General features: G+C 30.5%; 3 protein-coding genes and 1 long non-coding RNA gene across 4 annotated transcripts; 1 reads left to right on the forward strand and 3 right to left on the reverse strand.

The window, feature by feature from the left end:
• Positions 1 to 1,072: 1,072 nt before the first annotated feature.
• On the reverse strand, positions 1,073 to 4,183 carry LOC124839831 (wall-associated receptor kinase 3-like). The gene is made up of 3 exons (XM_047315760.2): positions 2,958 to 4,183; positions 2,498 to 2,680; positions 1,073 to 2,262 (listed from the first exon to the last, which is right to left on the reverse strand). The coding sequence occupies exons 1-3, from the start codon at positions 3,829 to 3,831 to the stop codon at positions 1,073 to 1,075; spliced, it is 2,247 nt and encodes a 748-aa protein (XP_047171716.2). The 5' UTR covers positions 3,832 to 4,183.
• LOC148203966 (uncharacterized) lies at positions 4,052 to 7,571 on the forward strand. Its single transcript, XR_015784314.1, has 3 exons — positions 4,052 to 4,188; positions 4,611 to 4,705; positions 7,431 to 7,571. It is a non-coding gene; the product is annotated as an uncharacterized LOC148203966 (long non-coding RNA).
• Positions 4,466 to 7,516, reverse strand: LOC124839833 (putative wall-associated receptor kinase-like 16). Its single transcript, XM_088106758.1, has 3 exons — positions 6,655 to 7,516; positions 6,383 to 6,556; positions 4,466 to 5,924 (listed from the first exon to the last, which is right to left on the reverse strand). Exons 1-3 carry the CDS (start codon positions 7,514 to 7,516, stop codon positions 4,717 to 4,719), a joined length of 2,244 nt encoding a protein of 747 aa, XP_087962884.1. The 3' UTR covers positions 4,466 to 4,716.
• A 17,591-nt stretch (positions 7,572 to 25,162) lies between the features above and the next one.
• LOC124839832 (gibberellin 20 oxidase 2-like) lies at positions 25,163 to 26,878 on the reverse strand. The gene is made up of 3 exons (XM_047315761.2): positions 26,403 to 26,878; positions 25,993 to 26,314; positions 25,163 to 25,432 (listed from the first exon to the last, which is right to left on the reverse strand). Exons 1-3 carry the CDS (start codon positions 26,876 to 26,878, stop codon positions 25,163 to 25,165), a joined length of 1,068 nt encoding a protein of 355 aa, XP_047171717.1.

A 26,878-nucleotide genomic window follows, 5' to 3' on the forward strand; every position in this document is an offset into this window, starting at 1 on the left:
GATAAAAAAAATTGATACACACAATTAACATAAGATTCAAGAAATGAAATTAGTCAAAACCCTGTAAAGAAGAATTCTAGAATAGAAGAAAGCAAGAAAGACAAGGAATGAAATCACTATATGAGAAGCCACAAAAAGAAAAAGAAAAAGAAAAATAAATAGAAATCAAAATTAATTATAAGATAATAAATATAACTAATTATTCTCTTTTTCTTAAACAAAATTATAATTTATTGAAAACAAAGTTTTATTAAATATCATTTTTAATACCAATAACAATTAACTGACACTAGTAATATTTTAATTAAATTTTACTCTCAAACATAAATTTATAATTAATTTATGGGTTAAATTTTTTTAATTCTTGAATTTTGACACAAAATTGGAATTTGTCTATTTCTAAAACTTTGTACATTTTAGTCTCCAAACTTTCAAAATGAATTGATATAGTCTTTTTAACTTAATTATATTAAACTTTTTTACATGTCAAATTCTCCATGCTAGTGTGAGTTGTTTACCCAATTTGATACATTCCCGTTTCAGTGTCAACTAGAAAAACGTTTCACAAGTCAAAAAAAGTTAACTTAATTGAACTAAAAGGACTATAATCATTCATTTTTAATTTTTGGAGGTCAAAATGTATAAAAGTTTAAAGCATAGACAAACTTAAATTTTACGTCAAAGGTCATACACTAAAAACATAAATAACATTAATTTAATAGAGATATATTAGTATTAAAAAAATATTTGTTTTAAACTTTTTTTTAAATATAATTTTAAAATTAATTTAATAAAAAAAAATACGTGGTTTACCATAGGTCATACATCCATAGTTTTGAATTTTCTGTTGATTCAACTCTTGATTAGTTTGGTGTGATATTATAAATGGTTTAACCTATTGGAATCCCAATATTCTTTTGATCAGGAAAAATCGTCTGAATTGATTAAAGTGGTGAACCTTACATGATCTTATGGCCTAGGACTTAAACCATTTATTATGTCTCAATTTAGAAATATATTATTACCCAATCCTAAGCTCAGAATAACTTTATCCTTTAATGCCATTCAATAATCATCTTCCACTCCCCAAAGACGTGGAAATCTGGTTTAAGCAATCAAAAGCTAAATTGATGCCACTTTCAACACAAAGAACGGATGGTGCTGAGTTTATGAAGTTTTCAGTCTCTTCTGAAGACGAACTAACACTTTCCCATCCGTGTTTTCCCACAATTTGAAGTCCCTCAAGTTCTATTGCCACTTCTTTCATGGTGGGTCTTTCCTCTCCTTTCACCTTTAAACATCGATTTGCAATATTGGCAACTTCTTTCAGTTGCTCAACATCTGCCTCATGCAATATTTGGTTGTCCACAATGTTAAGTAATTGACCTGTTTTCATTGAAGAAACAAAGTACAGTGCAAGGTTTCTACTAGCCTCTGGCCTATCAAATGAAAGTGCCTTCATTCCTGTTACTAGCTCTGCCAGGACAACCCCAAAACTATACACATCACTCTTCTCTGTCAATTGGCTTGTGTGAAAGTATTCTGGATCAAGATACCCTAATGTTCCCTGCACCAGAGTGGTTAGTTGAGACTGATCAAGGGGGAAAATCCTTGATGCTCCAAAATCAGAAACCTTTGCAATGAGATTATGATCAAGAAGAATATTTGTAGTTTTCACATCTCTGTGTATGATAGGTGTACAAGTAGCTGAGTGCAAATAAGCCAAGGCCCCAGCTGTTTCTGTTGCTATTCTCAACCTTGTTTTCCATAAAAGTTTTAGAAAACAATTATGATCATGAAGGTGCTCATAAATAGTACCATTGGGAATGAATTCATAAACCAGCATGGGAACTTCTGTCTCTAAACAACAACCCAAGAGTTTTACCACATTTTTATGATTGATTTGAGAAAGCACAATTACCTCGTTAATGAATTGTTCAATCTGATTCGGATCACTAATTTTAGACTTCTTAATTGCCACTGTTCTATTGTCTAGCAATACTCCTTTGTAAACTGTTCCTTGGCCACCTTGGCCAAGAATCTTGCCTTCATCAAAGTTGTCGGTGGCCTCTTCTAGCTCCTCTATAGTGAAGACTTTAGCCGTTTCAATAGACCCTTTATGCTTGATTATGTGTTGTTGTAAGAAAAGACCACCATTTTGGTGAAAAAATTGTTCTTTAAGTTTGATTATCTTTCTTTTCTTTGATGCCCAATACACATAAAAGCTTCCCACAAGCAGTGCTACTAGGCCTACACTCACACCTATGCATAAACAAAGAGAAACGTAATTAGCGTTTTCGTTATGTTGGCTCATCTTCGAAGTTACCAATGACATACTGTAATGATAATTAACTTGAATTTATTATTGTTGATTAGGATGAGAAATCTCTCAACAATATTGCTTGTATAAGTACAGCAGATGCAATATTATATACGTTGTTACATAATTAAGGATGAAATTTGTTGTGATTTACCGGACAAGAGTGTATATACTCACTCAGAGCAATTATGAGTATGATTTCTTTCCTTGAATTGATGGTAGATTTGTAAGTGCATCTTGTTCCATAATTTTTTCCATCTCCTTCAAATCCTTTTGGGCATAAACAGTTATAACCACCAGGAGAGTTACTGCATTTGGCCCCATCAACGCAATCGTTGGATCCCATGCATTCGTTAACATCTACATTATAGTAACGAGTCAATCATGCATTCATTCATTATTCTTTCACTATCACCTTGCATTTTTTTTTGTCTAGTTTTAAGAAAAAACTTATTTCTATTTATTGTACATTTAAAAGTTTAAGTGGTTATAAGTAAAACAGAAAAAGTAATGAACAACATATTAATTATATATATATATATATATATATATATATATATATATATATATATATATATATATATATATATATATATATATATATATATATATAGAAAATGCATTCAGCTACTAATACCTTCGCAACCATGAAGAAGATAGGGATTTCCCACGAAACCGTTTGAGCAGCTGCAAAGGTAACCAGATGCCTCTACTGAATGAAAACATTCACTGTTCTCTGCCTTACACGCGTAACTGAAAGCCTCTTTCTTACCATCTTCGCACGTTTGGTTCTTAACCACCCAATCCACCGCAACGGGAAACGTGGTTTTGTCGAACTTGACGAGGTCCGTGGAGGAGAAATTGTAGGCCCCATCTTCCACAAGAAACACATACCCGCACGGGTTGAAGTCTATTACATGCGTGTGCTTGAACAAACTCCCTGAACCGTAGGAGAAACTCGACAACCCGCGTGGAATCGAAGTCTCGCAACAACCGGTGCCGGAACAAGTGCCGTTTGTTTCGATGTCTTGGAGCCTGTTGCACAAGGAAATGCATCCCGTGGTGTAGTTCTTTCCCTCCAAATCGCTTCCCACCATTAATCCAAGCGTGTCACACCCAACTACAGTCAACCTGTTTCTGTTGGAAGAGACTTGAAAAGTTGTGAGGTTTAGGTCTTGAAATGATTGTCTCACGAGTTTTCCTCCGTCGGCGTAGCAGTCGCTGGCTACAGGCCATGAAATTTGCATTTGGCCGTTGAGTGAGATGTTAAGCACGGTTATATTGGTTTGTGGCAGGAAGAGGGTGTGTGATGAGGGAGAGGTTTGGTTGCAAGTAAGAACAAATGAGGGGTCTAAGGAACAAGTGTCAGAGATGCCGAAGGGGAAGGGAATGGTAACATCGCCACAGTTTGAAGAACAGTTTGGCTTTGATATGGCTTGAGTTTTAGATTTTGCAATAAGGAGGGCAACAAGAAGCAGCTGCACCAGCAGCTGCTTATAGTGCACAGACATGACTTTGTTTTTCAAGTTCTTCTAATGGACATTATCTCTTCTGCTATTGTAATGATGGTGGTTAGAGAGAATCTAAAGGGATCAAGAGGATTAACTCTGTTACTGCACTGGATATTGGATTCAAACAAGGCTGCATGCTCTACAATTTTAATATATCAATAATGATATTTATGTACTTATAGAATATTTTTATTTTTCATTTTGTGTTCTTTCTCATTTCAACTGTTTTACTTTGTTTTTTTCATCATATTTTTCTTTCTTTGCTGTATTTTCAACCTTCCTAAGACCTTGATTGTGTCGATTTGCTAGCTAGGAGCAGGACAGCCGGCTGTGGAAGGCAAAAACTGATTAATGAAGGTATCTGTTAAAAAATAATTAATAAAATTATCCATTAATTTGTATATACTTTTAGTTCTTAATTTACTATATTTTTTACCTTTCACACATTTGTTCTGTATGATTAAATTTATCGAGTAAATTCTATTAATAACTATAAAAATTCTTGCAAAAGTGAGTTCATTTGTAAGCAACATTGACAGATTTTAAATCAACAATTTTTTAAACCGAGTTCATGAATTAATTTAATTCTATGAAGTTACTGATAATGATATATCCATTCGTTCATTTGTGTAAATACAAAAAGGGAAAGCATTTTCATTAGTAATAATCTGAACAATGGTGACAGAACATTCAATTGTACATCATAGCATTTATCGAACCACTTGCTAACGTTTCTGAAAATAATACTCATCAACAATACCTTATTACTTTTGATGCAGAACTGAGGGACGATGAAATTAAAAAGCTTTATCGTGGCCATCATAATATGTATATATCGAATCTTCGAATTGGTCCATAGACAAAGCACCTCCAAGTAAGCACACTTCATCTACCATCCCATAACGGTGACATCACATCGTTGCAAATGGTATCATCCTCAGGTCCAGCACGTATAGCATAAGTATAATGACAATTATCAGTGTCTCTTTCTGCTGAACCTGATCTTTCACCGATAACGTATTCTGCTGCATTCGATGTGGCATTAATCAGTGAAGTTGTGACTGTCATGGTTTTGAGACTTTCCAATTCCATAGCAACTTCCTTCATGGTAGGTCTTTCCTCACCTCTAAGCCTCAAGCACCATTGAGCAATGTTAGAAACTTCCTTCACCTGCTCACTATTTCCCTCATTGACAAAATCCTCAACAATTTGGAACAAGTAATCATCCTTCACAGCCGAAAGAAAATACAACGCCAAATTCCTCTCCTCCTCTGGCATGTCAAACGAAAGTGCTCTTCTTCCAGTTAGCAACTCAGCAAGTACAACACCAAAACTATACACATCACTTTTCTCAGTTAGTTGACTGGTCTGAAAGTATTCAGGGTCAAGGTACCCAAGAGTTCCCTGAACCAATGTTGTCAACTGACACTTGTCACGTGGAACCAATCTAGAGGTTCCAAAGTCAGAAACCTTAGCCGTGTATTTGTCATCTAAGAGTATGTTAGTTGACTTGAAGTCCCTATGGATGATCGGTATGGAAGCTGAAGAATGCAAGTAAGCAAGCACACCAGCTGTTTCTGCTGCTATTCTTAGACGTGTTTCCCAGGGAAGTGTGGTGTTTTCGTTGTGAATGTGATCAAAGAGTGTTCCGTTGTTCACAAATTCATAAACTAGCAGTGGCATTTCTGTCTCCAGACAGCAGCCTAGGAGTTTGACCACATTTCTGTGGTTAATTTGGGAAAGTACAACCACTTCATTGACAAATTGTTCAATTTGGCTGTGATCTACTAGTTTTGATTTCTTTATGGCAACAACTTGGTCATTTGGAAGAATTCCCTTATAAACTGTGCCGTAGCCTCCTCTGCCAATGATTCTGCTCTCGTGAAAGTTTTCAGTGGCTTTCTTCAGCTCTCTTGCAGTAAATATTTTAGCTCTCTCAGATGATCCCTCCATCTTTGAAATTTGCTGCTCTAACATTAAGCCACCATTTCTCTTAAAATATCGTGCTGAGAGACTCGCCCGTTTTCTTTTACGAAATATATGGTATAGCCAACCACTACCAGTTAACAACAGCACAAGGCCTATGCCAGTTCCTACATTGAAAAAGTTGCTTATTGGATCAGTCTTTAATTTTGTTATGGTTTCGGAATCATGTCATTCACGTACATCCTCGAATTACTTTAATTTAAAGGTCACTTTCCCTATAACTTTATTTTCGGTAGCGGATACTATTCATGACACTCCATACCATCTACTTGCAAACAAATGTCACTTCTATTTCTAAGATTTGGAGAGCTGTGAATTAAGATTTCCCCTATGGAATATGTACTGACATAAAGTTGCAAAACGTCAAAACTTTTAGCGTAAAAGCAATCAAAAAGACAAATCAGTAGACTACAAGTGAAAGAAAATAAAATCAAACAGATCAAATATCTCAAAAATAATGGAGCAAAATGCACGTTTTTACATATGCCTTGCTTTACTTTTGTATTTGTCTTGTTATCTTCTTTTCACTGATTACTACTATGTAAACCAAACAAATAACACGTACCTATCACAATCTCGTTAACCACATGTTGTAGATTCGAGACACAGCCACTTCCTCCTTTTCTGCCATCTCCCTGGTGCTTCCTGGTCTTGGGACAAGAACAATTATAGCTCCCGGGTAGGTTAATGCAAATGTCTGAACAATCATTTAGACTCGGATTGGCACACTCATCAATATCTAGTGAAGAAATAGGCAAAAGAAGTTAATATTTCTTTCATTTATCAAGAAAACAAATTACATTTAGACTAATCACATGGAGGGAACATAATCCATACCTTGGCATCCACCCTGGAGGTATGCATTTCCCACATAACCTTCTAAGCATCCGCAGAGATACCCGGGTCCATTTTTAGAATCAATACATACGCTATTTTCTTGGCAAACATAACTAGTCAAATTATTCTTAGCTTCTTCACATGTTAGATTCCCAACAGCCCAGTCAAGCACTGTGGAAACTGTTCTTCTCTTCTGCAGTTTGATGAAGTCATCCGTGGAAAACTCGAAAGAGTCTTCTTCCACCAAAAGAGAGTAGCTACAAGGAATATTCATATCCCTATGAAGCATATTTGATCTCAGGACACGAGCTTCATATGCCAAAATGTTTTTTGGGATGGAGGTTTGGCAGAAACCAATGCCAAACCGGGATCCATTGGTTGAACTTTCTACACTACTACAAAGAGAGAAACACCCTCCAGCAGAGTAGTTTTTCCCAATTGTTGCATTGATGGTTGAAAGGGTGTCGCATCCAATTCCTACGAACTTGTTTTGAGTGTAGGAGAAGGGGAATGCTTTCAAAGTCATAGATGAATTCCCTGAATCCACTAGCACACCCTTTTCATCATAGCAGACATACGCTACTGGGGATTTTACCCGTAAATGGCCATTCAATGACAACTCTAATACCTCAATATTTTTTGTCACATTCCACAGAAATAGTTTGGGAGGCCTGTGACTTGTGTTACAAGCAACATAAAAGTTGCTGTTCATGTAACAGTCCTCAGTTGTACCAAATGGATACGGAATGCTAACGCTTCCACATTTTTTTTGGCAGCTCGGACGAATTGTTTGTGACGCGGCTGAGATCATTACTAAGCAAGCAACTAGCACAACTTTTGTACTGTCTCGTGCTGAAGCCATTGCTGTATGCAATTCATCATCAAAAACTGAGATTAAGCAACAGCTAACTCGGCCAAAAGATTTGAATTGCTCAAACCTTAGGCCGTAGAAGTCAAGCTTCCATTGTTACTTCGTTTTTAACTATAGTTGGATTTGTCTTTTGGTTTAGGAGAATAAATATGTCTTTGATACCTTCTTAACAAGGATTCTATTGGACCTACAATTCTATTTTTCTTTTAGAGAACTAGAAGAATCATTGTCGTGGATAGTTAACATTACAGATAAGAACTGGATTAGTGATTGCGCAAAGTTTTTATATTGATAAACGACTAGAGTGGGGGACCGGGGCTGAAACTTTTCTCTAGTGTATTTTGGAGTCAGCAAAGGTCATCTGAGAAGTTTAATATCCTTTGGTAATATGGTAAAGGCAACGTTGAATTCTTGTATTGTTCCGTAGTCCTATAAAATTTAAGAGGCGGTTGCTATTTCAAACATTGGCCTTTCGGGGGAAAAAGAAAAATGAATTCTAGGATTCCAAGTTTTCAAGGTAATTCACCAGTTCAGTTGCTTTCCTGTCTAAGGTGAGTCTGTCTAAGGTGAGTTCGTCTTACGGTCCAATACAAAAGAGAAAAATGTTTGGGCTCGACATAGAAAAAGATATGTGTTGGTATATGATTAATACACAGGTAAATAATAGTAGCTCAAAAGGAGACAGGACACATAGTCATGCTGTAAAATTGATTCTTCGTATTTACATTACTTTCTCTCTTAGCGCTCAAGTAGACCTAATTTTCTATAAAGTTCCTTTAACAACATGCTTGATTGTGAGTATGCCAACCATGTTGAGGAACTTCATTGTATTCTAAAAGGAATGTTCCAAGACACCGTCATATATAGCATTAAAATGTTTTCGAGACGTGGATACAAATTGACTCTAAAAATTGGTGTTACACACGTTTTACAAGATTGTGTATTTTAATTGTTATTGAATTCTTAATTATTTTCTCTGATATTTTTTTATTATTGTGGAGTTATTACATAAATTTGAAGCAACAAACCATTTAGGTTCACACTCTAACAGTAACACGTGTGACTCTAAAGAGATGGCTTCTAATATGATCAAACTTAAAAGGTTTGATGATAGACATATTGGTTGTTGGCAAAACAATATGCGTTTACATCTTACAATTTTCACTATTATAGAAAGATGAAAGCATGATGTCTTATAATACTTGTTATTTAAGGATTGGTCTTAGAAGTGAAGTAGTACTAAACTAAATATTCACCATCGGTTATATAAGATCTGATGTTAAATAGTACTTTTAATATCGAGTGCTTGCATACGCGATATTAACCTTTTATTTTTATGAGTCTTCAACGTCCATTACACGATGAATTAATGTTAAATGATACTTTCAGCTTGACTTTTGACATGAGCTACCCGTCTCGCCTTTCAGTCCATGTCCTCAACTTATGGTCAATGTCGACCCATCTTGACCTTTGGTCCGACCAATTTGGCTTGACCTTCTACTTTGGTTGACATATCTTAACCTAAAGTCTGGTTCAGTTTGTCTTAATCTTTAGTTTACGTTGGCTCATTTAAACCTTTGGTCTAAACTAGCCCGCCTCGACATTCGGTCTAAGTCACTTTGTCTCAACCTTCAATTAAGGCCATTATGTCTCGACATTTGGTCTAGATCAACTTGCCAAGACCTTCTATCTAGGCCAGCCGATTTTGACCTTCGTCCCAAACTGACTCATCTCGACCTTTGTCTTAGGTCAGTCTCTCTCACCATTTAGCTTGACTCGACCCGTCTCTACTTTTGGCATGACCTAACCCATTTCACCATTTAGCCCATATATGCCCTTCTTTACCTTCGGTCCGGCCTCGCTCTTCTTGACCTTCTACTCCGATCTCTTGACCTTCAGTCTCGACCAGCCTATCTAGACCTTTGGTCAAACCAGTCTGTCTCGACCTTTGATTTGGGTTTGTCATTCTTGATGTTGGGCCCATGTTGGCCCGTTTTGGCGTTGGGTCTGGTCTAATCTATCTCAGTCTTTGGCCTAAGTTGGTTTGTCACGACTTTTAGTCCAAGTCGATCTATTTTGACCTTTGGTCTAGGCTGATCCTTCTTGACCTCGAATCCAAGTTAATTTGTCTTTACATTTAGTTTAGGTCAGTCCATTTCAAATTTTAGTCCAGTCCAATTGAAAATTTAAATTTTTCATGATTAAAAATCTAGATTAAAATAATGGATATTCAAGTGAATAAAATATAAATCAGATTAAAGTCCATATTTAATAAAATAAATTTTAAATAGATTAAATATTTTATAAAATAGATCATAAATAGATTAGATTAGATCAAATGTAGTTCAGTTTGGCATAAATGGATTTTTCTTTCCACCCTTTACGGCACCTATATACCACCTTTAACCCTTTAAGGCTCTTATATACCACCTTTAACCCTTTAAGGCTCTTATACAATCTATTGGGTTTATATACAAATCCTATATCAAAAAGTTGTCATTAGATATTTGTATTTAACCAAAGTCGAAGCTTTCATTTGTGTCATACAAATCATTTCCTCTACATCAACTCTCTCATATTTTGTTACTTTGATTCCACATTCCAAACTACCGCTACCCAAACATCTTTCCAAACCGTATTCCCTTTGCAATTTAGTTCATTAGGGTTGAATTGTTGCCAAAGATTCAAAAGTTGGTCATGATGTTTTGTGCCAACCCCTACCCACACGCAAGTTCCACAACCTAGATGCTAAAATAAGGTGGCAAGCATTTTCCTCCCTCTCTACATAATACACATAAGGTGTGTCCAGTTAGTGCTCCCCTTCTTCTTATATTAACCTTAGTTGCTACCTTATCTTAGATTAATCTCCATGTGAAGTGTTGTGTTGCCCGGATGATAACGCCTTCACACTCCAAAAGAGATTGAATTCTTCCCCTCTAAGAAATAATTTGTATCTTTATGCAGGCTGACTTCACCATATCCGTGTATTATTCTCATCCCAACTTCCAAAATCATGGATTGTTGCTTCCCGTGTTATATATCTACTTATTGTTCTCCTTGTTATTCCAAACATCCCATTTATGTTTAATCCTCCTTCAAATCAAAATCAATATTCCAAATCAATTTCATAATGCTTTCGAAACATAAAACACAATAATAATACATTGTTTTGGAGAGGTGATGAAACACAAACATACACTCTCAAGTCATCTTACAAAAGAAACCTACAAAATTTTGCCAGAGCTTATTGACTTTTTTATAAGGACATCATTGTTCTCTATAGTTCTAAAAGTAAGACTCTTGAATCCATAAAAGTTTTATATAGTAATTTTCTTTTTTTTTTTTGAAATGAGAAAACTAAATGAACAGAAACATAAGATGTAGACATTTTTACTAGGCTTCACCACCTTATTTTCTTGTTTCATTAAGCTCAAAAATAACTTTTGATATCTTTTTTAATTATTTTAACAATTTTTACTTTCAAAACATTTTCTTGTTACATATTCAAAATAAACTATTATTTAACATTTAAGTAATTAAATATTTAAAAAATATACATTTGCTAATAGAATTATGTTAAACTTTAAACCTAAAACTTAATTTAATTTGTTCGAGTCAAATTTCATGATCCAATAAAAATCTTTACATAATGCTTTACATGTCAATTTAATCATTCTAACAAAAACAAATGAGATCAATCTGTACAAAAACTAAATCGATTTATAGTTTACAAATTAAAATGTAATGTTATTATCTTAATTTCACTATTAAGTCTAATAGACCAAATTGATTGTTACCTATGTGCTATTTATTATTATAAGATAAGGGATTTTACTTGTTATACATTAACTTATTCGCGAGTTTCAAGAAAATGAATTTTAATTTCGCGAGTTGTGGGTTAAATAAAGTAACTCATTAAATTTAAATCAAAATAAATCTTAACTTTTTAACTCAATTTTGTTTCAATCTACTTTATTTTTAATATGAAAACAAGAATTAAATTATAAATTATGTAAATAATCATGAAAAAAAGAATCATCATACTAATATATATATATATATATATATATATATATATATATATATATATATATATATATATATATATATATATATATATATATATATATATAATACCTGTAAATGGTAATTCCAAATATCTAAAGAATTCATAAAATGAAAGATTTAGAAAAGAAGTAACAGAGAAGGACTGGACATAATCCATTGATCATATATACTTTTTCCACCCAATTCTTTTAATTGTGTTTGGTTGTTGTAACACTAAATTTGGGTGTATATTTTTATTTATCTTTTTTTTTTCACGCTGGAGATTTAAATGTGTTTAGGTTTTAGTGAATCACAGTTAAATTTTTACCTGTACCGAAATTTATAACTTTTTTAATTCAACTCAAATCAAACCTTGGGTTAAAATGTCTCATATATATTTCATTACAAAGAAAATCAATAAAAAGTAATAATAATTAGTCATAGGAACCGTTTTATAAACTTAACATTATTATTATTAAAAATAATATATATAATAAATAAAAAATTATGATTATTTATGAATTAAATTTTAAATTACTTTTTAACATTATATACTAAAATTTTAACTATTTATTATTATTAATTATAAACTAGTCTTTATTTTAAACTAAATATTAATTTAGAATTAATTCTAATAACTAGCTAAAATTTTGATGGCTAGAAATCAATTTAAACTCTAACTCACAAACTAATTATAAATTTGTATTAATAATAAAAACTATTTTAATAATTTTTATAAAATAGTTTTTTAATTTAATTAATATAATAAAAAAATTATTTAAATTTGATTAATATTTAATGATTTGATCTACTTAAACAACACTAAAAATTATTCAATAATATATATATATATATATATATATATAACTTTTACTAATAATAAAAATTATTTTATATATCAATAACTTTAATAAAATAGCTTTTAACTTATCAATGATTACTTAAATTTGGTTAATATTTAATAATTTGATCTATTTAGACAACTCTAACAATCTTATTCTTGATAAATAACAAAACTAAAAATAAATCAATAATATATATATATATATATATATATATATATATATATATATATTTATTTATTTTGTGTAGGAAAAGTGGTCCGTACGTTGACACGTGAAAGATATCAAATTTACCCACATAATTCTTGACTTTTTACCTTGTTCTCTACCAATCCTACTCAAGGTTTCTGTTGGATTTTAATGTAGGTTCAGAGTCCTAAAAATTAACTATTATACAAGGCATCTGGCTCAGTTTTAAATATTAAATTAATTATAGATTAGTATTAATTAATAATTAATATATTATGTTTGTTATTATTTGATAATTTGAGATATAATAATTACTATTCTATTATTAAGTATATGAATATTTAAATGAAATTATGATAAGATTGAACAGATGATTTCCATTAAGGATCTTTGCTTGTTAAAAGGAAGTATAAATTGTCATCTATTAAACAATTTATGAACTCATAATCTTATGATCTCTTAAGTTGAAAGTTCACATGAGATAATTTAGAATATATAAATAAATATAACTTTATATTACAAACTTACTTTATACTTTATAAGATTGAGTTAGATTTAAAATACATTTTTTTACATAATATCAAAATTATCAATTAGAGTCTATTTTAATAAAATTTATTGTTTATTAAGATCATGTATGAAACCACTTATTAATGTTTAGTCTTATTTACAGGATAAATATAATCAGCATGATAAAAATGGGTTGAAAATTTTACATTTACAAAAAAAAAGACAAATTTAAGTATATAAATAAATGTAAATCTCATTTTACAAAATTATATAAAATTAAGTTAGATTTAAAGTTTACTTTTGATTCTAACTAAATAATTGATAGAAGAAAAGTTTAATGGATAATAATTGAATTACTTTAAATATTGTTCAAAATTCTATCATTGTATTTTGTATATTCAAACACAACGAATCTGATTTTGGATTGGGCATAAAATGTGTCATTTTCCTGAATTTCATGAACGATTAGCAGCATTCTATCCATGAAAAATATGTGGTTGATTTGGTGGAACAAAATTACAACTAAACAAAACTTACCCCATAATCATTTTGATTCCACACACAAATCAAATACAACAAAACAAAAAATCACACCTCCTCACATTTGCATATGACCCACCTTGCATGTGAACATATATCTCCTTCCCAAGCCATCCTATCCTATCTACATTATTCCAACCTTCAATGCTAAGATGTTATTATTTTTTTTCTTCAAATTTGTTAATGGTGGCAAGAGTTTTGCGGGTTCTGAATAAGGTTTGGAAATTTTGTCACTTTCTTAAAATTAAGCAAACATAAAAGATATTATAGCACACTACTAGAGAATTATGTTTCAGAACGAAATATAAAGACCACAATATTTGCGTCCTAATCAGAGACAGAAACTGAGATAAATTTTAATAGCCAAGGCAAAATTTTTAAAAAAAAAAAATTGTATTTCAGAGACGTAATAAAAATACGGAAACGTGTGTTTCTATTATATTCTCTCTTTGAATTGTCTAAACACTCTTATAGAAGGAATTCGGATTTTAAAATAGTCTCTTTCGTGTTTTTAGAAAAAAAAAAATTCAATTCTAATTAGAGGAGAAAATGATATTTGTCTCTATGTCTGTTTATTTCTTATAACACGTTTTTAAAATCATTTTAACCATTTGATTAAATTCAAAGTATTTAATGATTGACGTGTGCTCTGAGAAAGTAAAATCTCTTTGGAGAAAAAAAAATTAGAAACTGATAAAAAGATATTACAAGCAAGATTAGTGATTAGAGTTTTTACCTCTAGAGAAACAATTGATTAATGATTCACCCTCTTCATTGGCGAAGTACATATGCATTCGAAAGATACTAACTATTGATGCTAAGCTTAAGTATAGTTGGAATAGATAAAAAGATTAATTAAAATTTTTTAACCAATTTGATCATTCCGAAAATAAACCATTTTCCATTCTCATAATAGTTTCAATCTTCACTATTTAATGACAAATAATGCATAATGTAATTAGTATTAAGGTATAAAATTAAAAGTATATATATAAAAAAATAATTCTCTCTTTTTCATCTCTAATAATTTTCATGTTTAGCCTTCTTTTTATCACCCTTGTCTTTCACACATTGGATTTACCCTGGCCTTCACTTTCCGAAAGATTTCTGGTACCTTCGTCTCAGGCTTCGTGAAGCTCCCGTAGATCTTCGCCTTTCTGACGGCCCAGCCTACGGTGTCGTCTTCCTTTATCCTCCTACAGTGTAGAATTTTGAAATTGTGGATATTCACCACCTCGGGTTTTCTCTTGTTTAGTTCTTTGTCTTAAAGTTTTAACCATTATCCTCGTGTTTTGGACCTTTGTCATGTCAGAGTTAGAATGGAAGAACTCGAAGGTAAATAGGCGTTGAGGGTGAATTGGTTCTTTTTCTTCAGCAAGTTTCCTAATAGAATGATGGAACATGAGAGTATGAAACCCTAATTGAGAGTTTTTATAAATATTATGATTCTGTTTGAGCCTTCTACTCTATTTTACTGATAAAAAAATTCTTCTCTACTCGAAGGTAAAATATGATTGCAGTGGTTTTTTATTCCATTGAGTTTCGTGCTGGTTTTAGATTTTTATGTTGCTTTGTTTTTTACTTTTGATTCGTTTTTTTGGTGTTTTTACTTGCTTGGTGGTTTCATTAGCCTAGATTCCATGTCAGGCCTTTGTTATCAAGATGGTTTTAGCTAGGGTTGTGCTTAAAAAATAGGTTCAAACAGAACTGTTTTAAGGTTCTAACTGAACTGGTTTAAAGCTAAACTAAATCCAGTACGGAGTGGACTGTTTACTTTAAAAATCTAGTCCACAGTATCCAAATCTATTATACTTTTATTGTCTCCTGCCATATGACACCAGCACACAACATTGTACGACGTGTGATGAATATTTACAAATTTTATGGTTTTCTTTTTCTTCTGTAAATGGATTCATTGAAATAAATCCACATTAATTGTTCCTAATTGCAAAATATATCATAAAAATCAAAGAATAAAAGCATGTCATTCAAAAAACCTCTTTACTTCTTTGCATTATTACATTTAACTTATACAAGAAAAATATACTGTCTACTATGTATACAAGAAAAAACACCATTTCTAATATCTACTATCTTATATATATAAAAGAAAAAACACAAATAATTAAAATACATTATTAACTCCATTTCTTATGTTGACACATGTTTCTTTTAATGATTTTTTTTCCTTTTACTTTTACATACTAACTAATTTATCAAAATATTCAGTTACTTTTCTTAATCTAAAAAAGTCACTCAATAAATACTCATGCTACCTTTATATAGATTTACAAAATTGTCACTCATCAAATACTTCTACAGTTTTTCTTCATTTACGAAAATGTCACTTATTAAATACCTCTAGTTTTAATATATTATTATTATTTGTATTATTATTATTATTCTCATTATTACTAATTTTATTGTTATTATCATCATTATTATTTATTATTATTATTCTTCTTATTAATTTTATTGTTGTTATTATTATCACTATTAATTGTATTATTATTATTATTTGTATTATTAGTATTAAAATTATTATTGTTATTATTAGTATTATTATTAATATTAGTATTTGTCTTAGTATTAGGATTTGAATTAACACTAATATTAGAATCAGTGATATTAGTCTTAGTATTGGTATTAACATTATTTTTATTTTTGTATTATTATTATTATCATCATTATCTATCATTATCATTATCATTATTATTATTATTATTATTATTATTATTATTATTATTATTACTATTATTATTATTATTATTGTTACTATGGGTTTATAGTTGACCGATAGGGTACGGTGACGAACTGGATAGAAAGGATCGAGCAGCGGTTGATGTGTCAGAAAGCATCTCATGACCCCTCGGTTCCGACAACCGTTAAGTAGAGTTAAGGCGCAATTAATGTCATAACGACTTTATTAAGTGGTTAAGGTTTGCATTAATGATTATTAAGAGGTAAATTAATTGATCAGATTTCTATAAACTCTATAAAGAGCGGTTTAATTTTGAGGTAAACACTTGCTATTAAATTACAAAAGGCCTACACTTCTGACTTGAGCGAAGGAGTGTATTCTGCATGTCACCCCCTATACTTATCGGTCGAGCAGAGCAAGAGGCTAGGAAAACGCTCGGCACGCAGGAACTTGCACAGGCGTCATCCTCGTCCCATTTAGCAGAAACAATTATTGTTATTATTATTAGTAGTAGTAGAATTATTATTATTGGTATTAATATATTATAATTAGTATAAGTATTATTATTAGCATTAGTATTAGTAATATTATTAGTATTATTTTTATACCATTATAGTATATTTATTAGAATTTTTTATTATTATTATTATTATTTGTATTATTTATTACTATTATTATTTCTATTATCAAGTATTATTAGTATTAGTATTCGAATTAGTGTTAGTCTTACTATTGCTTTTAGTGTTAGTATTGTCATTTTTATTATTATTACTATTATTAGTGTTACTATTAGTGATTTTTTATAGACATCCATGTATGAAAATTTGACACCTGCCTCATGTTTGTTTGTTTTTTCCTTTCCATTGTCATTGATTATTATTTATTTGTCATTGCATTCCTGCTGCCACTCCTTTATTTGTCAACTTATGAACTTAGCCCTGCTTTATAATTGGAGTATTGTAACTACAAATGACACTTAAATTAGTATTGCACATTATGCTTTTTAAAATCTTGAATGAAAGGAGATTGAAAGATTTATTACAATAGTTGTCATTTTATTTTATTTTATTTTATTTTGTACAATTTTTTTATAAATTGAAAGGTTCATTACTATGGTTATCACCTTAATTGTATGAGGTCAATTCGGAGAGCGAATGAAACTTTTCAATGAATAATTAAATAAGTTATTAAGCAACTCACTTAATTCCTACACAAATGTGATTTTCCATATCGCAATTATTATTGTTATAATCATTCAACAAACTAAAAATATTTTTAACCGTTAACCCTAGCGTGTTCATTTGATAGTAACTTAGCGTTATTGTTGGTGGAATTGCTTTAGCCATTCAACACCATCGAAAGGTGGAAGTAAATACTAATTTCTTTCATTATCATTGCTTAATGTATTTTATATATTTTAAGAGTTTGTGATTGAAAAATTGTACCGTTTCTACAAATCCTCATGTAATTCATTATTCTAACATGTTTTCATAGTGGAGAACATAGTTCTTTGTTTAAGAAGGATGTTGGGTACAAACAAAGTCTCACATCGATAAAATAAGATATGGACATGACTTTATATACACATAATATACCTCCATTGGTAAGAGGTCTTTAAGGCCTTGTTCACTTGAATGGATTTGGGGGAGAGTGATTGAGGGGATTTGAGAGGATTTGAAAGTAATTTTTTTTGTTATTTATTTGAGTGGATTTTGAGGTAAATGAGAATGAATTTTGAAGTAAAATTTGTGCGAATTAGGTGTAGGATTTTATTGACGTGACAGATTAAAAAATTAAAGTGGTACAAAAAACAAATCTGTAAGGGTTTGACCGAAAGCAAACAATATTTTACGAGTGTGGAGATCTATGTATATGTGTGTGTGGAACCTCTCTACAGTTTTCATAGCAAATTCCAATAAGTATTATCTTTTTTAGGGTAAATGATGTTAAATCAATTGGAGCCTGCATGATGTTTGTAACAGTTGAAGTTTTGTACTGCAGAGTGTTAAATATGTTAGGACTAAAACATTGACTACCAAAGTAATAATGATATAAGTAATTCTTAAACTTATCATGATTAAGAATGAAAGTACAAACACATTTTTAACTTCTTTTATGCACATTTGTTTTCAAATATTGGCGAAGTTAAGGAGCTTTAGTTATTTTTTCCTTACAGTACTTGATGCAGGAAAAAGTTGGTCATCATGCACCAATTCTTGAGAGGTATCAACAGGAGACAGGTTTATCACAATTTTTTAGAGGGCTATTTTAGGTTTTAGTCGTTATAGTAAATCACAAGTTTTGTTAGAATGGTTAATCATACTTAAAGTTTGATTTGAATGCATTCTACACCAATTTTTTATTTTGTCGACAGAGATACAATTTTCTTTGTTTCAAATTTTCTCTTGATGTTTTTCATGTTTCTGCAATTGGACTTCGAAATTTTATTACTTAAATTGTGATATATCTTAATATAGACTGCAACTCTTTTGTATTCAATTTTTAAAATGCTTAATTTTTTTAACAATATTTCTATGATATTGGTAATTAGTGAAGGTTTATTGTTAGATAAGCAACGTTAATTGTTATAATTTATTTAGAAATAGTTACCTTAAGGTTTATTGGAAAGATAGAAAAGAAAAACATTATTTAAAAGTAGTTTTTATTGGATTTTGTTAAACCTAAACATGTGTCAAGAATAATGTTTATTAGTCACTATCTTTGACTTAAGTTTTTTCATTTAGACCATCACATAGTATTTGTCTAGGTTTTGCTACTACCAGTTCAAAATACATATTTGTCTAAGTTTTGCTACTACCAGCTCAAAATATATATGATTTCAATAAATGCAAGTTCATTGCCTGACATACATTAAAATGAAATAATAAAAAAAAGACAATCATAATGTCTGAATATCATAGTGTCTGAATATGTTATCGACTAAATAACAAGAAAAAAAAATATATAGTCACTTACACCAGATACTTTACTAATAATAATGAGTTATTGGAACATTTTTTTTCCCAATATTTTATGAAGTAAAACGTATGACAATCTCCTAAATTAAAAAAGAAAAAAAAACTGATCACTTGCTAAGACAAATTCCTATACCTTTTATTACGAAAACTAACATATACTTGTCTTTCTTCTACATTTTAAGAAATAATTATATTTTATTTCACTTAAAAATAACTTTAAAAAAAACACCCACAGCTATAAACACTAGTTTATATAATATAAATTAACGGATAGACGAAAAATATTGATTGGAGAACATATGTTAGTCGGTGTTCTAGAAAACAGTGAACCATAAACAATGAAGATATTGATTAAATAATCAAAAGTAAAGCAAAAAAAAAGTAATAAGGAAATGTGCCAATATACACTTTCATGATCTCCAAACATGTTGAAAAGACTTGTAAGGATTTGAGCAAAAGCCATTGATTAGCAAGTTGTTGTTAAGAATTATACGAGTTTGCAAGTTACAACCAAATCTGTACTTTAACGAGGTGGTTCAACTCACAAAACACAATGACTAACACTGTTGACGACAACATTGGAAACCTTGATTAATCACACTGGTGACTTATATTGATTCTTAGCCTATTGAATCCGTGATCAATCATAGTATTGAATATATCGAATAGGAGAAATACAAATATGATTCTAATTATATAAGAATAAACATTATTTTTTATCTAAAACTTTAAAGCTATAAATTAATGAATTTTTTATTTTTATATAATATTTTACTTACTATTTTTATTCAATATGATTTAGACTTACAGTTATATTCTCAACAAATAATCATGCATATGAAATTTTCTTCAAAGGGTAAGAAAGATCTTTGACCCTCCACTAATTTGTACAACCTGTGGGTGATGTTGGAAAAGGCATCATGTCCCTCAATCAGTGATGTCACTTTTTGTCTTTTGCTTACAATAATTGTACACGAAATTTCATCTACAAAGTGGTCCATGGAAGTATGATGTTTTATGTATTGTTGTTAAAAAGGGGTGGCCTCCAGGAGAGGGAGTCCCCTACCTACCAAGCCCCATTGAAATCCTTTCAAACCACAATTTATGAATCCCCCTAAGAAAAAAAAGACAGTGATTTGTCTTTCGTTATCATCCATCCGATAAACTACCAAAAATTTGCTGGTGTTTGTCCGTAGTCGTGTTCTCATCCTTTCCTCTATAGGGTCCTTCCTATGGGTATATATGTCCTCTGTTTTCATATATTTTGTCTTTTTGATTCTCCAATTTCCATGTACGGAATCAAAATGAGGTCAAAATTCATCCAAAAAGATAGTTACTATATATGTATGCACCATCCCTTGAATTTAGAATGAAATATCATTGTCGACAAACTGAAATTAAGAAACAAAAAATTATCTTGCAAAGCAATTAAGAAATGTTAGCAATGTTTAATTAAATTTTTGAAGTCTCTAGCAAATTTGACTTCCGCTTAAAAGAATTTTGCTCAGGATTCAAATATTTTATATTTTCTAATTAAGTATTCATTATTTTTATATTTTCTAATTAAGTATCTCTTGTTTAATATTACAATTAATTAAGGTGATGTCATTATTATTTTACATCATTATATTATCTATGTGTCTAATGAAAATAAATAGTTAAGTTTTAATTTCCTAAAAATTTGAATATCTTTAATTGAAATCTTATTAAAAATATGTTTTTATTAAGTATTTAAATATTTTTCAATTAGGTTTTAGTCATTAAGAAATTATATGGTCGTTCGATTATGTAGTCAAAAATAAAACACCACAAACTTAAACCATAAGAAAAATGAAGGTTTTAAATCTTTATTATCTTTTTTTAAAAAGGAAGGACATTATTTTGTTTTATAAATTAAATATTAAAACAAAAATCAAATAAACCGTATAAAGACACAAAATAATAATACTTAATAAAGATAATTAGGATTTTTTAACATTATTTATTGAGTTAGATATGTTTTTAATCCATGAATTTTTATGTGAATTTGAAAGTCTTTTTTTAAATTTTAATACATTTTTATCTTTAAATTTTAAAAATGAATCAACATAGTCTTTTTAATCTAATCATGTTAAAAAAATTATATCTCAAATGTATATTTCATATTAACATTTGAGTTATTTATAACGTTTACACATTATCATTTCAATGTTTATCGAAGAACGTGTTGGACACATAAAAATTAATGTAATTATATTAAAATGACTTTATTTATTCATTTTTAAAGTTTAAGCATCAAAATATATTAAAATTTCAAAAGATAAATAAATTTTAATTTTGTGTCAAAATTCAGATACTAAAAATATATTTAACTTTTATTTATTTTATTGTTTAATTTTTTGACCTTCTTCTTGATTTCTATAAAATGGTATGATAATTTCACTTCACGGTGACTCAATTCAATTGAAAATACTCAAATTTATGATGAATATAAAACTTAACTAAGTTACAAATTTATTTATTTTTCACATGGAGAAATGTAAGTATTAAACATGCAAAATAATAATCATTTCATCATAGTAACTATTTATAAAAATTGAGTAGTCAATAAATCGAAAAATTTTAATAAGGACAATGAAAAATATTTAAATTTTTCAGAAAGTTTAAACTAAATTAAGTTTATATTTAAATATTTATTTTTATCTTCTTATCATATAATCATAAATAAGATAATGAAATTTATAAAATAAGTTAATATACCTTATAAAATTCTTCAATTATTTCCTGAGGATTTTTTTTACGTGAATGTGAGATGTATATCGTTACCGACAAACTTGCTGTTCATGTACACAATTGCTTAGATTTATTGTTTGCCTTGTAAAAAAGTTAAAGCTTTTGGGGAGACGGAAGAAAGACATAAGAAGAAGAAAATTATTCCAACATAAATCAACTTATATTTCTCACTTTTAAAGACAAACTTAAAGTAGGTAACAAAATATTTAATAAAAATAAATAACTAAGGCGTTGTTCACTTGAGTAGATTTGAGGGAGAGTAATTGAGGGGATTTGAAAGGATTTGAAAATAAATTTTTTTGTTGTTTATTTGAGTCAATTTGAAGGTAAGTGAGAATGAATTTGAAAGTAAAGTTTGTGAGAATTAGTGTAGGATTTGATTGACGTGACATATTAAAAAAATTTACTTCCAAATTCAATCTCATTTATCTCCAAATTCACTCAAATAATCAACAAAAAAATTTATTTTCAAATCCTCTCAAATTCCCTCAATTACTCTCCCTCAAATCCACTCAAGTGAACAAGGCCTAAATGTATCAATTAAAGTATAAAATGCATATAAAATAGATAGAACTTTTATGCGTGAAGTAATAATATAAGAAATGAGATGTGATAAAAAAAAGAAAGACAGGACGTAAAAATTGGCAAAGAATAAGCATATTTTACGATATTTCATGATCTTTACTTTCGATATAGATAAAGCTGGAAAATATGGGTTGTGATTTAGGTTAAAAAAAGCAACCAAAATATAAATAGATTTTTCTAGTCTAACTCTTTTTTACTAAAATGTCTATATAGGTTAAGGTTGAAACTCGCAAGCTAATGGGTTAGATCATTTAGCTTAAGACATATCAGATGTAATTGCTAAATGTATTATTACTAATGATCTACCATTTAGTTATATCAAATACAGGGAAGTTTGAAAGGTAAATGAAGTGTTGAATTTAACTAATAAAACATTCAACCAATGAGATAATAATATTTAGATCAACAAGCATAATGTTGTTATATATATATTGTTAAAAATTAAAGACTCAAAGTGACCTTAGAATTTTTACTTGATACATATTTGACCCTCTAATAAAAAAAGAAAGTTACTATCTTTACGAATTTGAATATATGATAAAAGAAAACACTTTATCAAGGCAAAACGATCTTTGATTTTATTTTTTTGGAGAAGCAGTCCTTGATTTTATGTAAGAGGTGTATTTTTTATTTTGAAGCAATTAAAGTTAGACACATGTTTTTCATAGTGTATCGTTGCATTGGAAAAAAATGTTTGATGATATTGTATCACTTATAAGGGTTCCTATTTTGCTATAGTTGCTGGGTAGATAGAGAGAAAATGTGGAATAGAGTAGCAAGGTGTTTAGAAGAATCTGTCATCTCTGTACGTAATCCATTGATGTTTCAATCAATCACCCCGTCCCGTTATTCTTTCAGTTCATAAATAAAAAGGTAAAAAGTACGGAAAAAGGTTTGAGAATGGCAGCAAAGTGTCTGCTTGCAGTTTGTGTTTCAGATTGGTGACAAACTCTTTTTGGCGTATAATGGAATACAGTTCTCACGCCAAAATAGGCTCGAAATCACTTCTATACGTACACTGATATGATATATCTGCTTCAAAGTAACTTTTTTATCTCCACTTTAAACTCTTACTGCTTCTTACCCAATGGATTTGGAACTGCTTCACTGGGATTGTGCTATATAGTTTCCTTTCAAAGACATCATGGGCCAAACATTTATCACTTACAGGGCAGCGATTGAAATAAACAACTTTGTAAAAGATGACAATGAACAGCCCTGTCGTGTAGAGAGTATTCCACATTTGCTTTTCTGCTTTGGGTCATGTTTTGGCCGACAGCATTCCTACATTCACCATAACTTTTTATAAGAAGTACCACTTATAATTTATAAATTTTATTTTATAAATTAATTCGGTAAAGTTAACTTAAATTTAAAATCATTTTTTTAATATCACATCAAAGTTAAGTATTAAACTTTATTTTAACAAACTTTATTCTTTATCAAATTAATTGTTTCATCTACTGTTACTTTTAAATCATTTATTAATATTTAATCTTCTTATAAGATGTTTAATATGCGAATTTTGTGTAAAAATTCAACACATAATCATTATCAAGCATTCAACCTTATAATAAAATAATATAAAACTATAATAATAGTAAATATTATTATTATTTCATGAATTTATATTAATTATATCACTATTTTTTTAGTATTAATATTTTCAATTTATTACTATATAAATTTACTACATATATATATTATGTCTTAACAGTTATTATATATTATACTATAATAACTTTTATACATAATTGATTGTGTTATATATAATCGATTATGCTAGTTTATATATAAAGTAGATTGAATTAAATAAGGGTTATACTGTAATTTCCTTCTTTTATATAGTTTTGCATAGTTTTTATCTCATATTTTTTACATTTTGTAACATGGATTGAAAGATTCTTTTCAAACAACTTCTCTTTTTTACAAATCATGGGATAAGAATAGAGAAAATATTCGCTTTTCTTTCCACGAGAAAATTACTCTCAACAAAGCCTAACAATGAACATGGGAGTGTATATATATATATATATATATATATATATATATATATATATATATATATATATATATATATATATATATGAGGGAGACATTTGATTAATTCACCAAATATAAGAGTGACGAGATTGTTGAGTAATAAAATGAAATGACAGAAAGCAGTAATGGGTTACTGGTAAAAGAAAGCTTAAATATAACAATATTAAAAAAAGATTGATGATAAAAATAATAATGTAAACAATATTAATATCCATATATTACAGATTTATTTAAGATGGAGCGAATAGGTAGGTGCAGAAAAAGGTAGTAGACGAAAGATTAAGGCGAGTGGATAAGCAAAGTGGAAGAGAGATGGATGGTAGAAAAGTTTTGGAGAGTAGGTGGGAAAAGTAGAGGGAGATTGTGTTGAAGAAGGTGGTTGAAAAAGAAAAAGTAGTAGAACAGAATGGATTTGTAGGTTAGCGAAAAGCTAGTCTGTGGTTTTGGAAGATAGGAACCAGTTGAAGAAATTTGGCAGAGTAGCTTGGTCTGCTCTGTAGTGGTTTTGCGTGAAATGAAGTAAATCTGACCATGTAAAATCGGGATATTGCTTCGTCCCATCCATCTCAATAACTTCATCTGGGGCTCTCAACACCTTGTCTTCTTTAGGGCACAGAAAGAACGCCAACGACTTCCTCTCCTTGTACTTGTTAACCACTGCCCTATGCACACAACTTTTGTATCTCCCATTTGATAACGCCTGCACAACCAACAACATATCATTCCTCACTCTACACCATGCATGCTTCCTTTCCAATCATAAATATATCATCACCTCTTTTCATTATCATACCCACAAATCATCTCGGTAAACCTTATCAATATACATACTTATGCTAACAAAAATTCTAAATGCACAGGCCTTTCATATTCAATTCTCATAAATATACTCCATTTACTCTCGGACCGATCCATATGTCGAAGCAGTAGTTCTCCAAAGTTTTTTTCTTTTAACCTTTTTAATATAATGAAGAGCCAAAAGTAAAATATCTTACATAATAATATAAAATTTGATTAAAAAAATTATATATGATTATGTCCAGCCTATATATATTTCCCTGCAACTTAAATTATTTGGATACTTACAACTCCACATAACTCCAAGTAAATGAGTCGTTGCAGGGTGATGACAGGAAATAGGATTAAAGGAAAAGGTAAGAGATAAACAGAAATATTATAGGGTTAATGAATGGTGTTGAAAAGAACAAACTCGAAGGTAGTAATAATATAATGGAATGTGGTAGTGTTTATATGGCCTACCATGAAGGTGTCTCCAATGTTGATTACAAGGGCATCGAGACGAGGTGGAACCGTCTTCCACTGGTTGTCCATAAAAACATCAAGTCCCCCAACAAGATCTTGGTGAAGTATGGTTATTGATGTTGGATCACAATGTGGTCCTGTCCCCAACGTAAGGTTCGGTTGTTGGCAAGATGGGTAGTTGTTGCATCTCATGATGGAGCATCCATCGGAGAACAACTCCCTGAAATGCAACCTATCCACGCCTAAGCTTATGGCCAATAGCTCCGTCAGCTTCAACCCCAACTGCTTCATACCATCGCAGTACTTCTGGAATATCACTCTGGGAACGTGACACCACATTTTATAATGTCTCCAAAGAAAGAGATATATATAGAAAAGAAGAAAAAAACATGATGTTTATATCTTACCCAGCTTGTTCAAAGTCTTCTCCAATGGTGGATTTAAAGTAGTTGGTTACAACATGTTCGGAGGTGTTGTCATGGTAGGGAAAAGAGAGGGTTTCCTTCCATGGCAATTTGGAGGAGAAGCGATGAGCATGTGCACCAGAGTAGCCCCACATGGAAGCTGGTGTCTTGTGAACACTCAACTTCCTGTGAATTGGGAGCTTAAAGAAAGTGTCCATTTGATGATGTGCTTCACGAATGAGGCATGAATCAACCCCATGGTTGATCACTTGGAAAAAGCCATGGTTCAAGCACGCTTCCATTATGAGCTTTGCAGCACATTGTGTGGCCTCTTCGTCCCCTCTCAGAAACCCATCAAGATCCACCACTGGTGCTTGGAGCTCGCCTTGGGCATCCACCAAATACTCCTTTGGCCAAACGAAATTCGTGGGCATTTGGGACACGACTCCACCTTCTGATCGCAGCAAACCTGAATCCAT

This window comes from Vigna umbellata, chromosome 2 (assembly GCF_029865625.1).
Source record: "Vigna umbellata cultivar VRB3 chromosome 2, Vumbellata_1.0, whole genome shotgun sequence".
NCBI classification, from domain to species: domain Eukaryota; kingdom Viridiplantae; phylum Streptophyta; class Magnoliopsida; order Fabales; family Fabaceae; genus Vigna; species Vigna umbellata.

Bases quoted from the DNA above. Each gene is read 5' to 3' on its own strand.
- LOC124839831 (XM_047315760.2), bottom strand. From the start codon at position 3,831: ATGTCTGTGCACTATAAGCAGCTGCTGGTGCAGCTGCTTCTTGTTGCC. The intron at 2,681-2,957 runs GTATTAGTAGCT...ACTATAATGTAG, and splicing joins TCTTCTTCATGGTTGCGAAG to ATGTTAACGAATGCATGGGA. The intron at 2,263-2,497 runs GTGAGTATATAC...GTTTATGCATAG, and splicing joins CATACTCATAATTGCTCTGA to GTGTGAGTGTAGGCCTAGTA.
- LOC124839833 (XM_088106758.1), bottom strand. From the start codon at position 7,516: ATGGCTTCAGCACGAGACAGTACAAAAGTTGTGCTAGTTGCTTGCTTA. The intron at 6,557-6,654 runs GTATGGATTATG...TTTCTTCACTAG, and splicing joins CCTCCAGGGTGGATGCCAAG to ATATTGATGAGTGTGCCAAT. The intron at 5,925-6,382 runs GTACGTGTTATT...TTTTCAATGTAG, and splicing joins GGTTAACGAGATTGTGATAG to GAACTGGCATAGGCCTTGTG.
- LOC124839832 (XM_047315761.2), bottom strand. From the start codon at position 26,878: ATGGATTCAGGTTTGCTGCGATCAGAAGGTGGAGTCGTGTCCCAAATG. The intron at 26,315-26,402 runs GTAAGATATAAA...TCACGTTCCCAG, and splicing joins GAAGACTTTGAACAAGCTGG to AGTGATATTCCAGAAGTACT. The intron at 25,433-25,992 runs GTAGGCCATATA...TTGGTTGTGCAG, and splicing joins ACATTGGAGACACCTTCATG to GCGTTATCAAATGGGAGATA.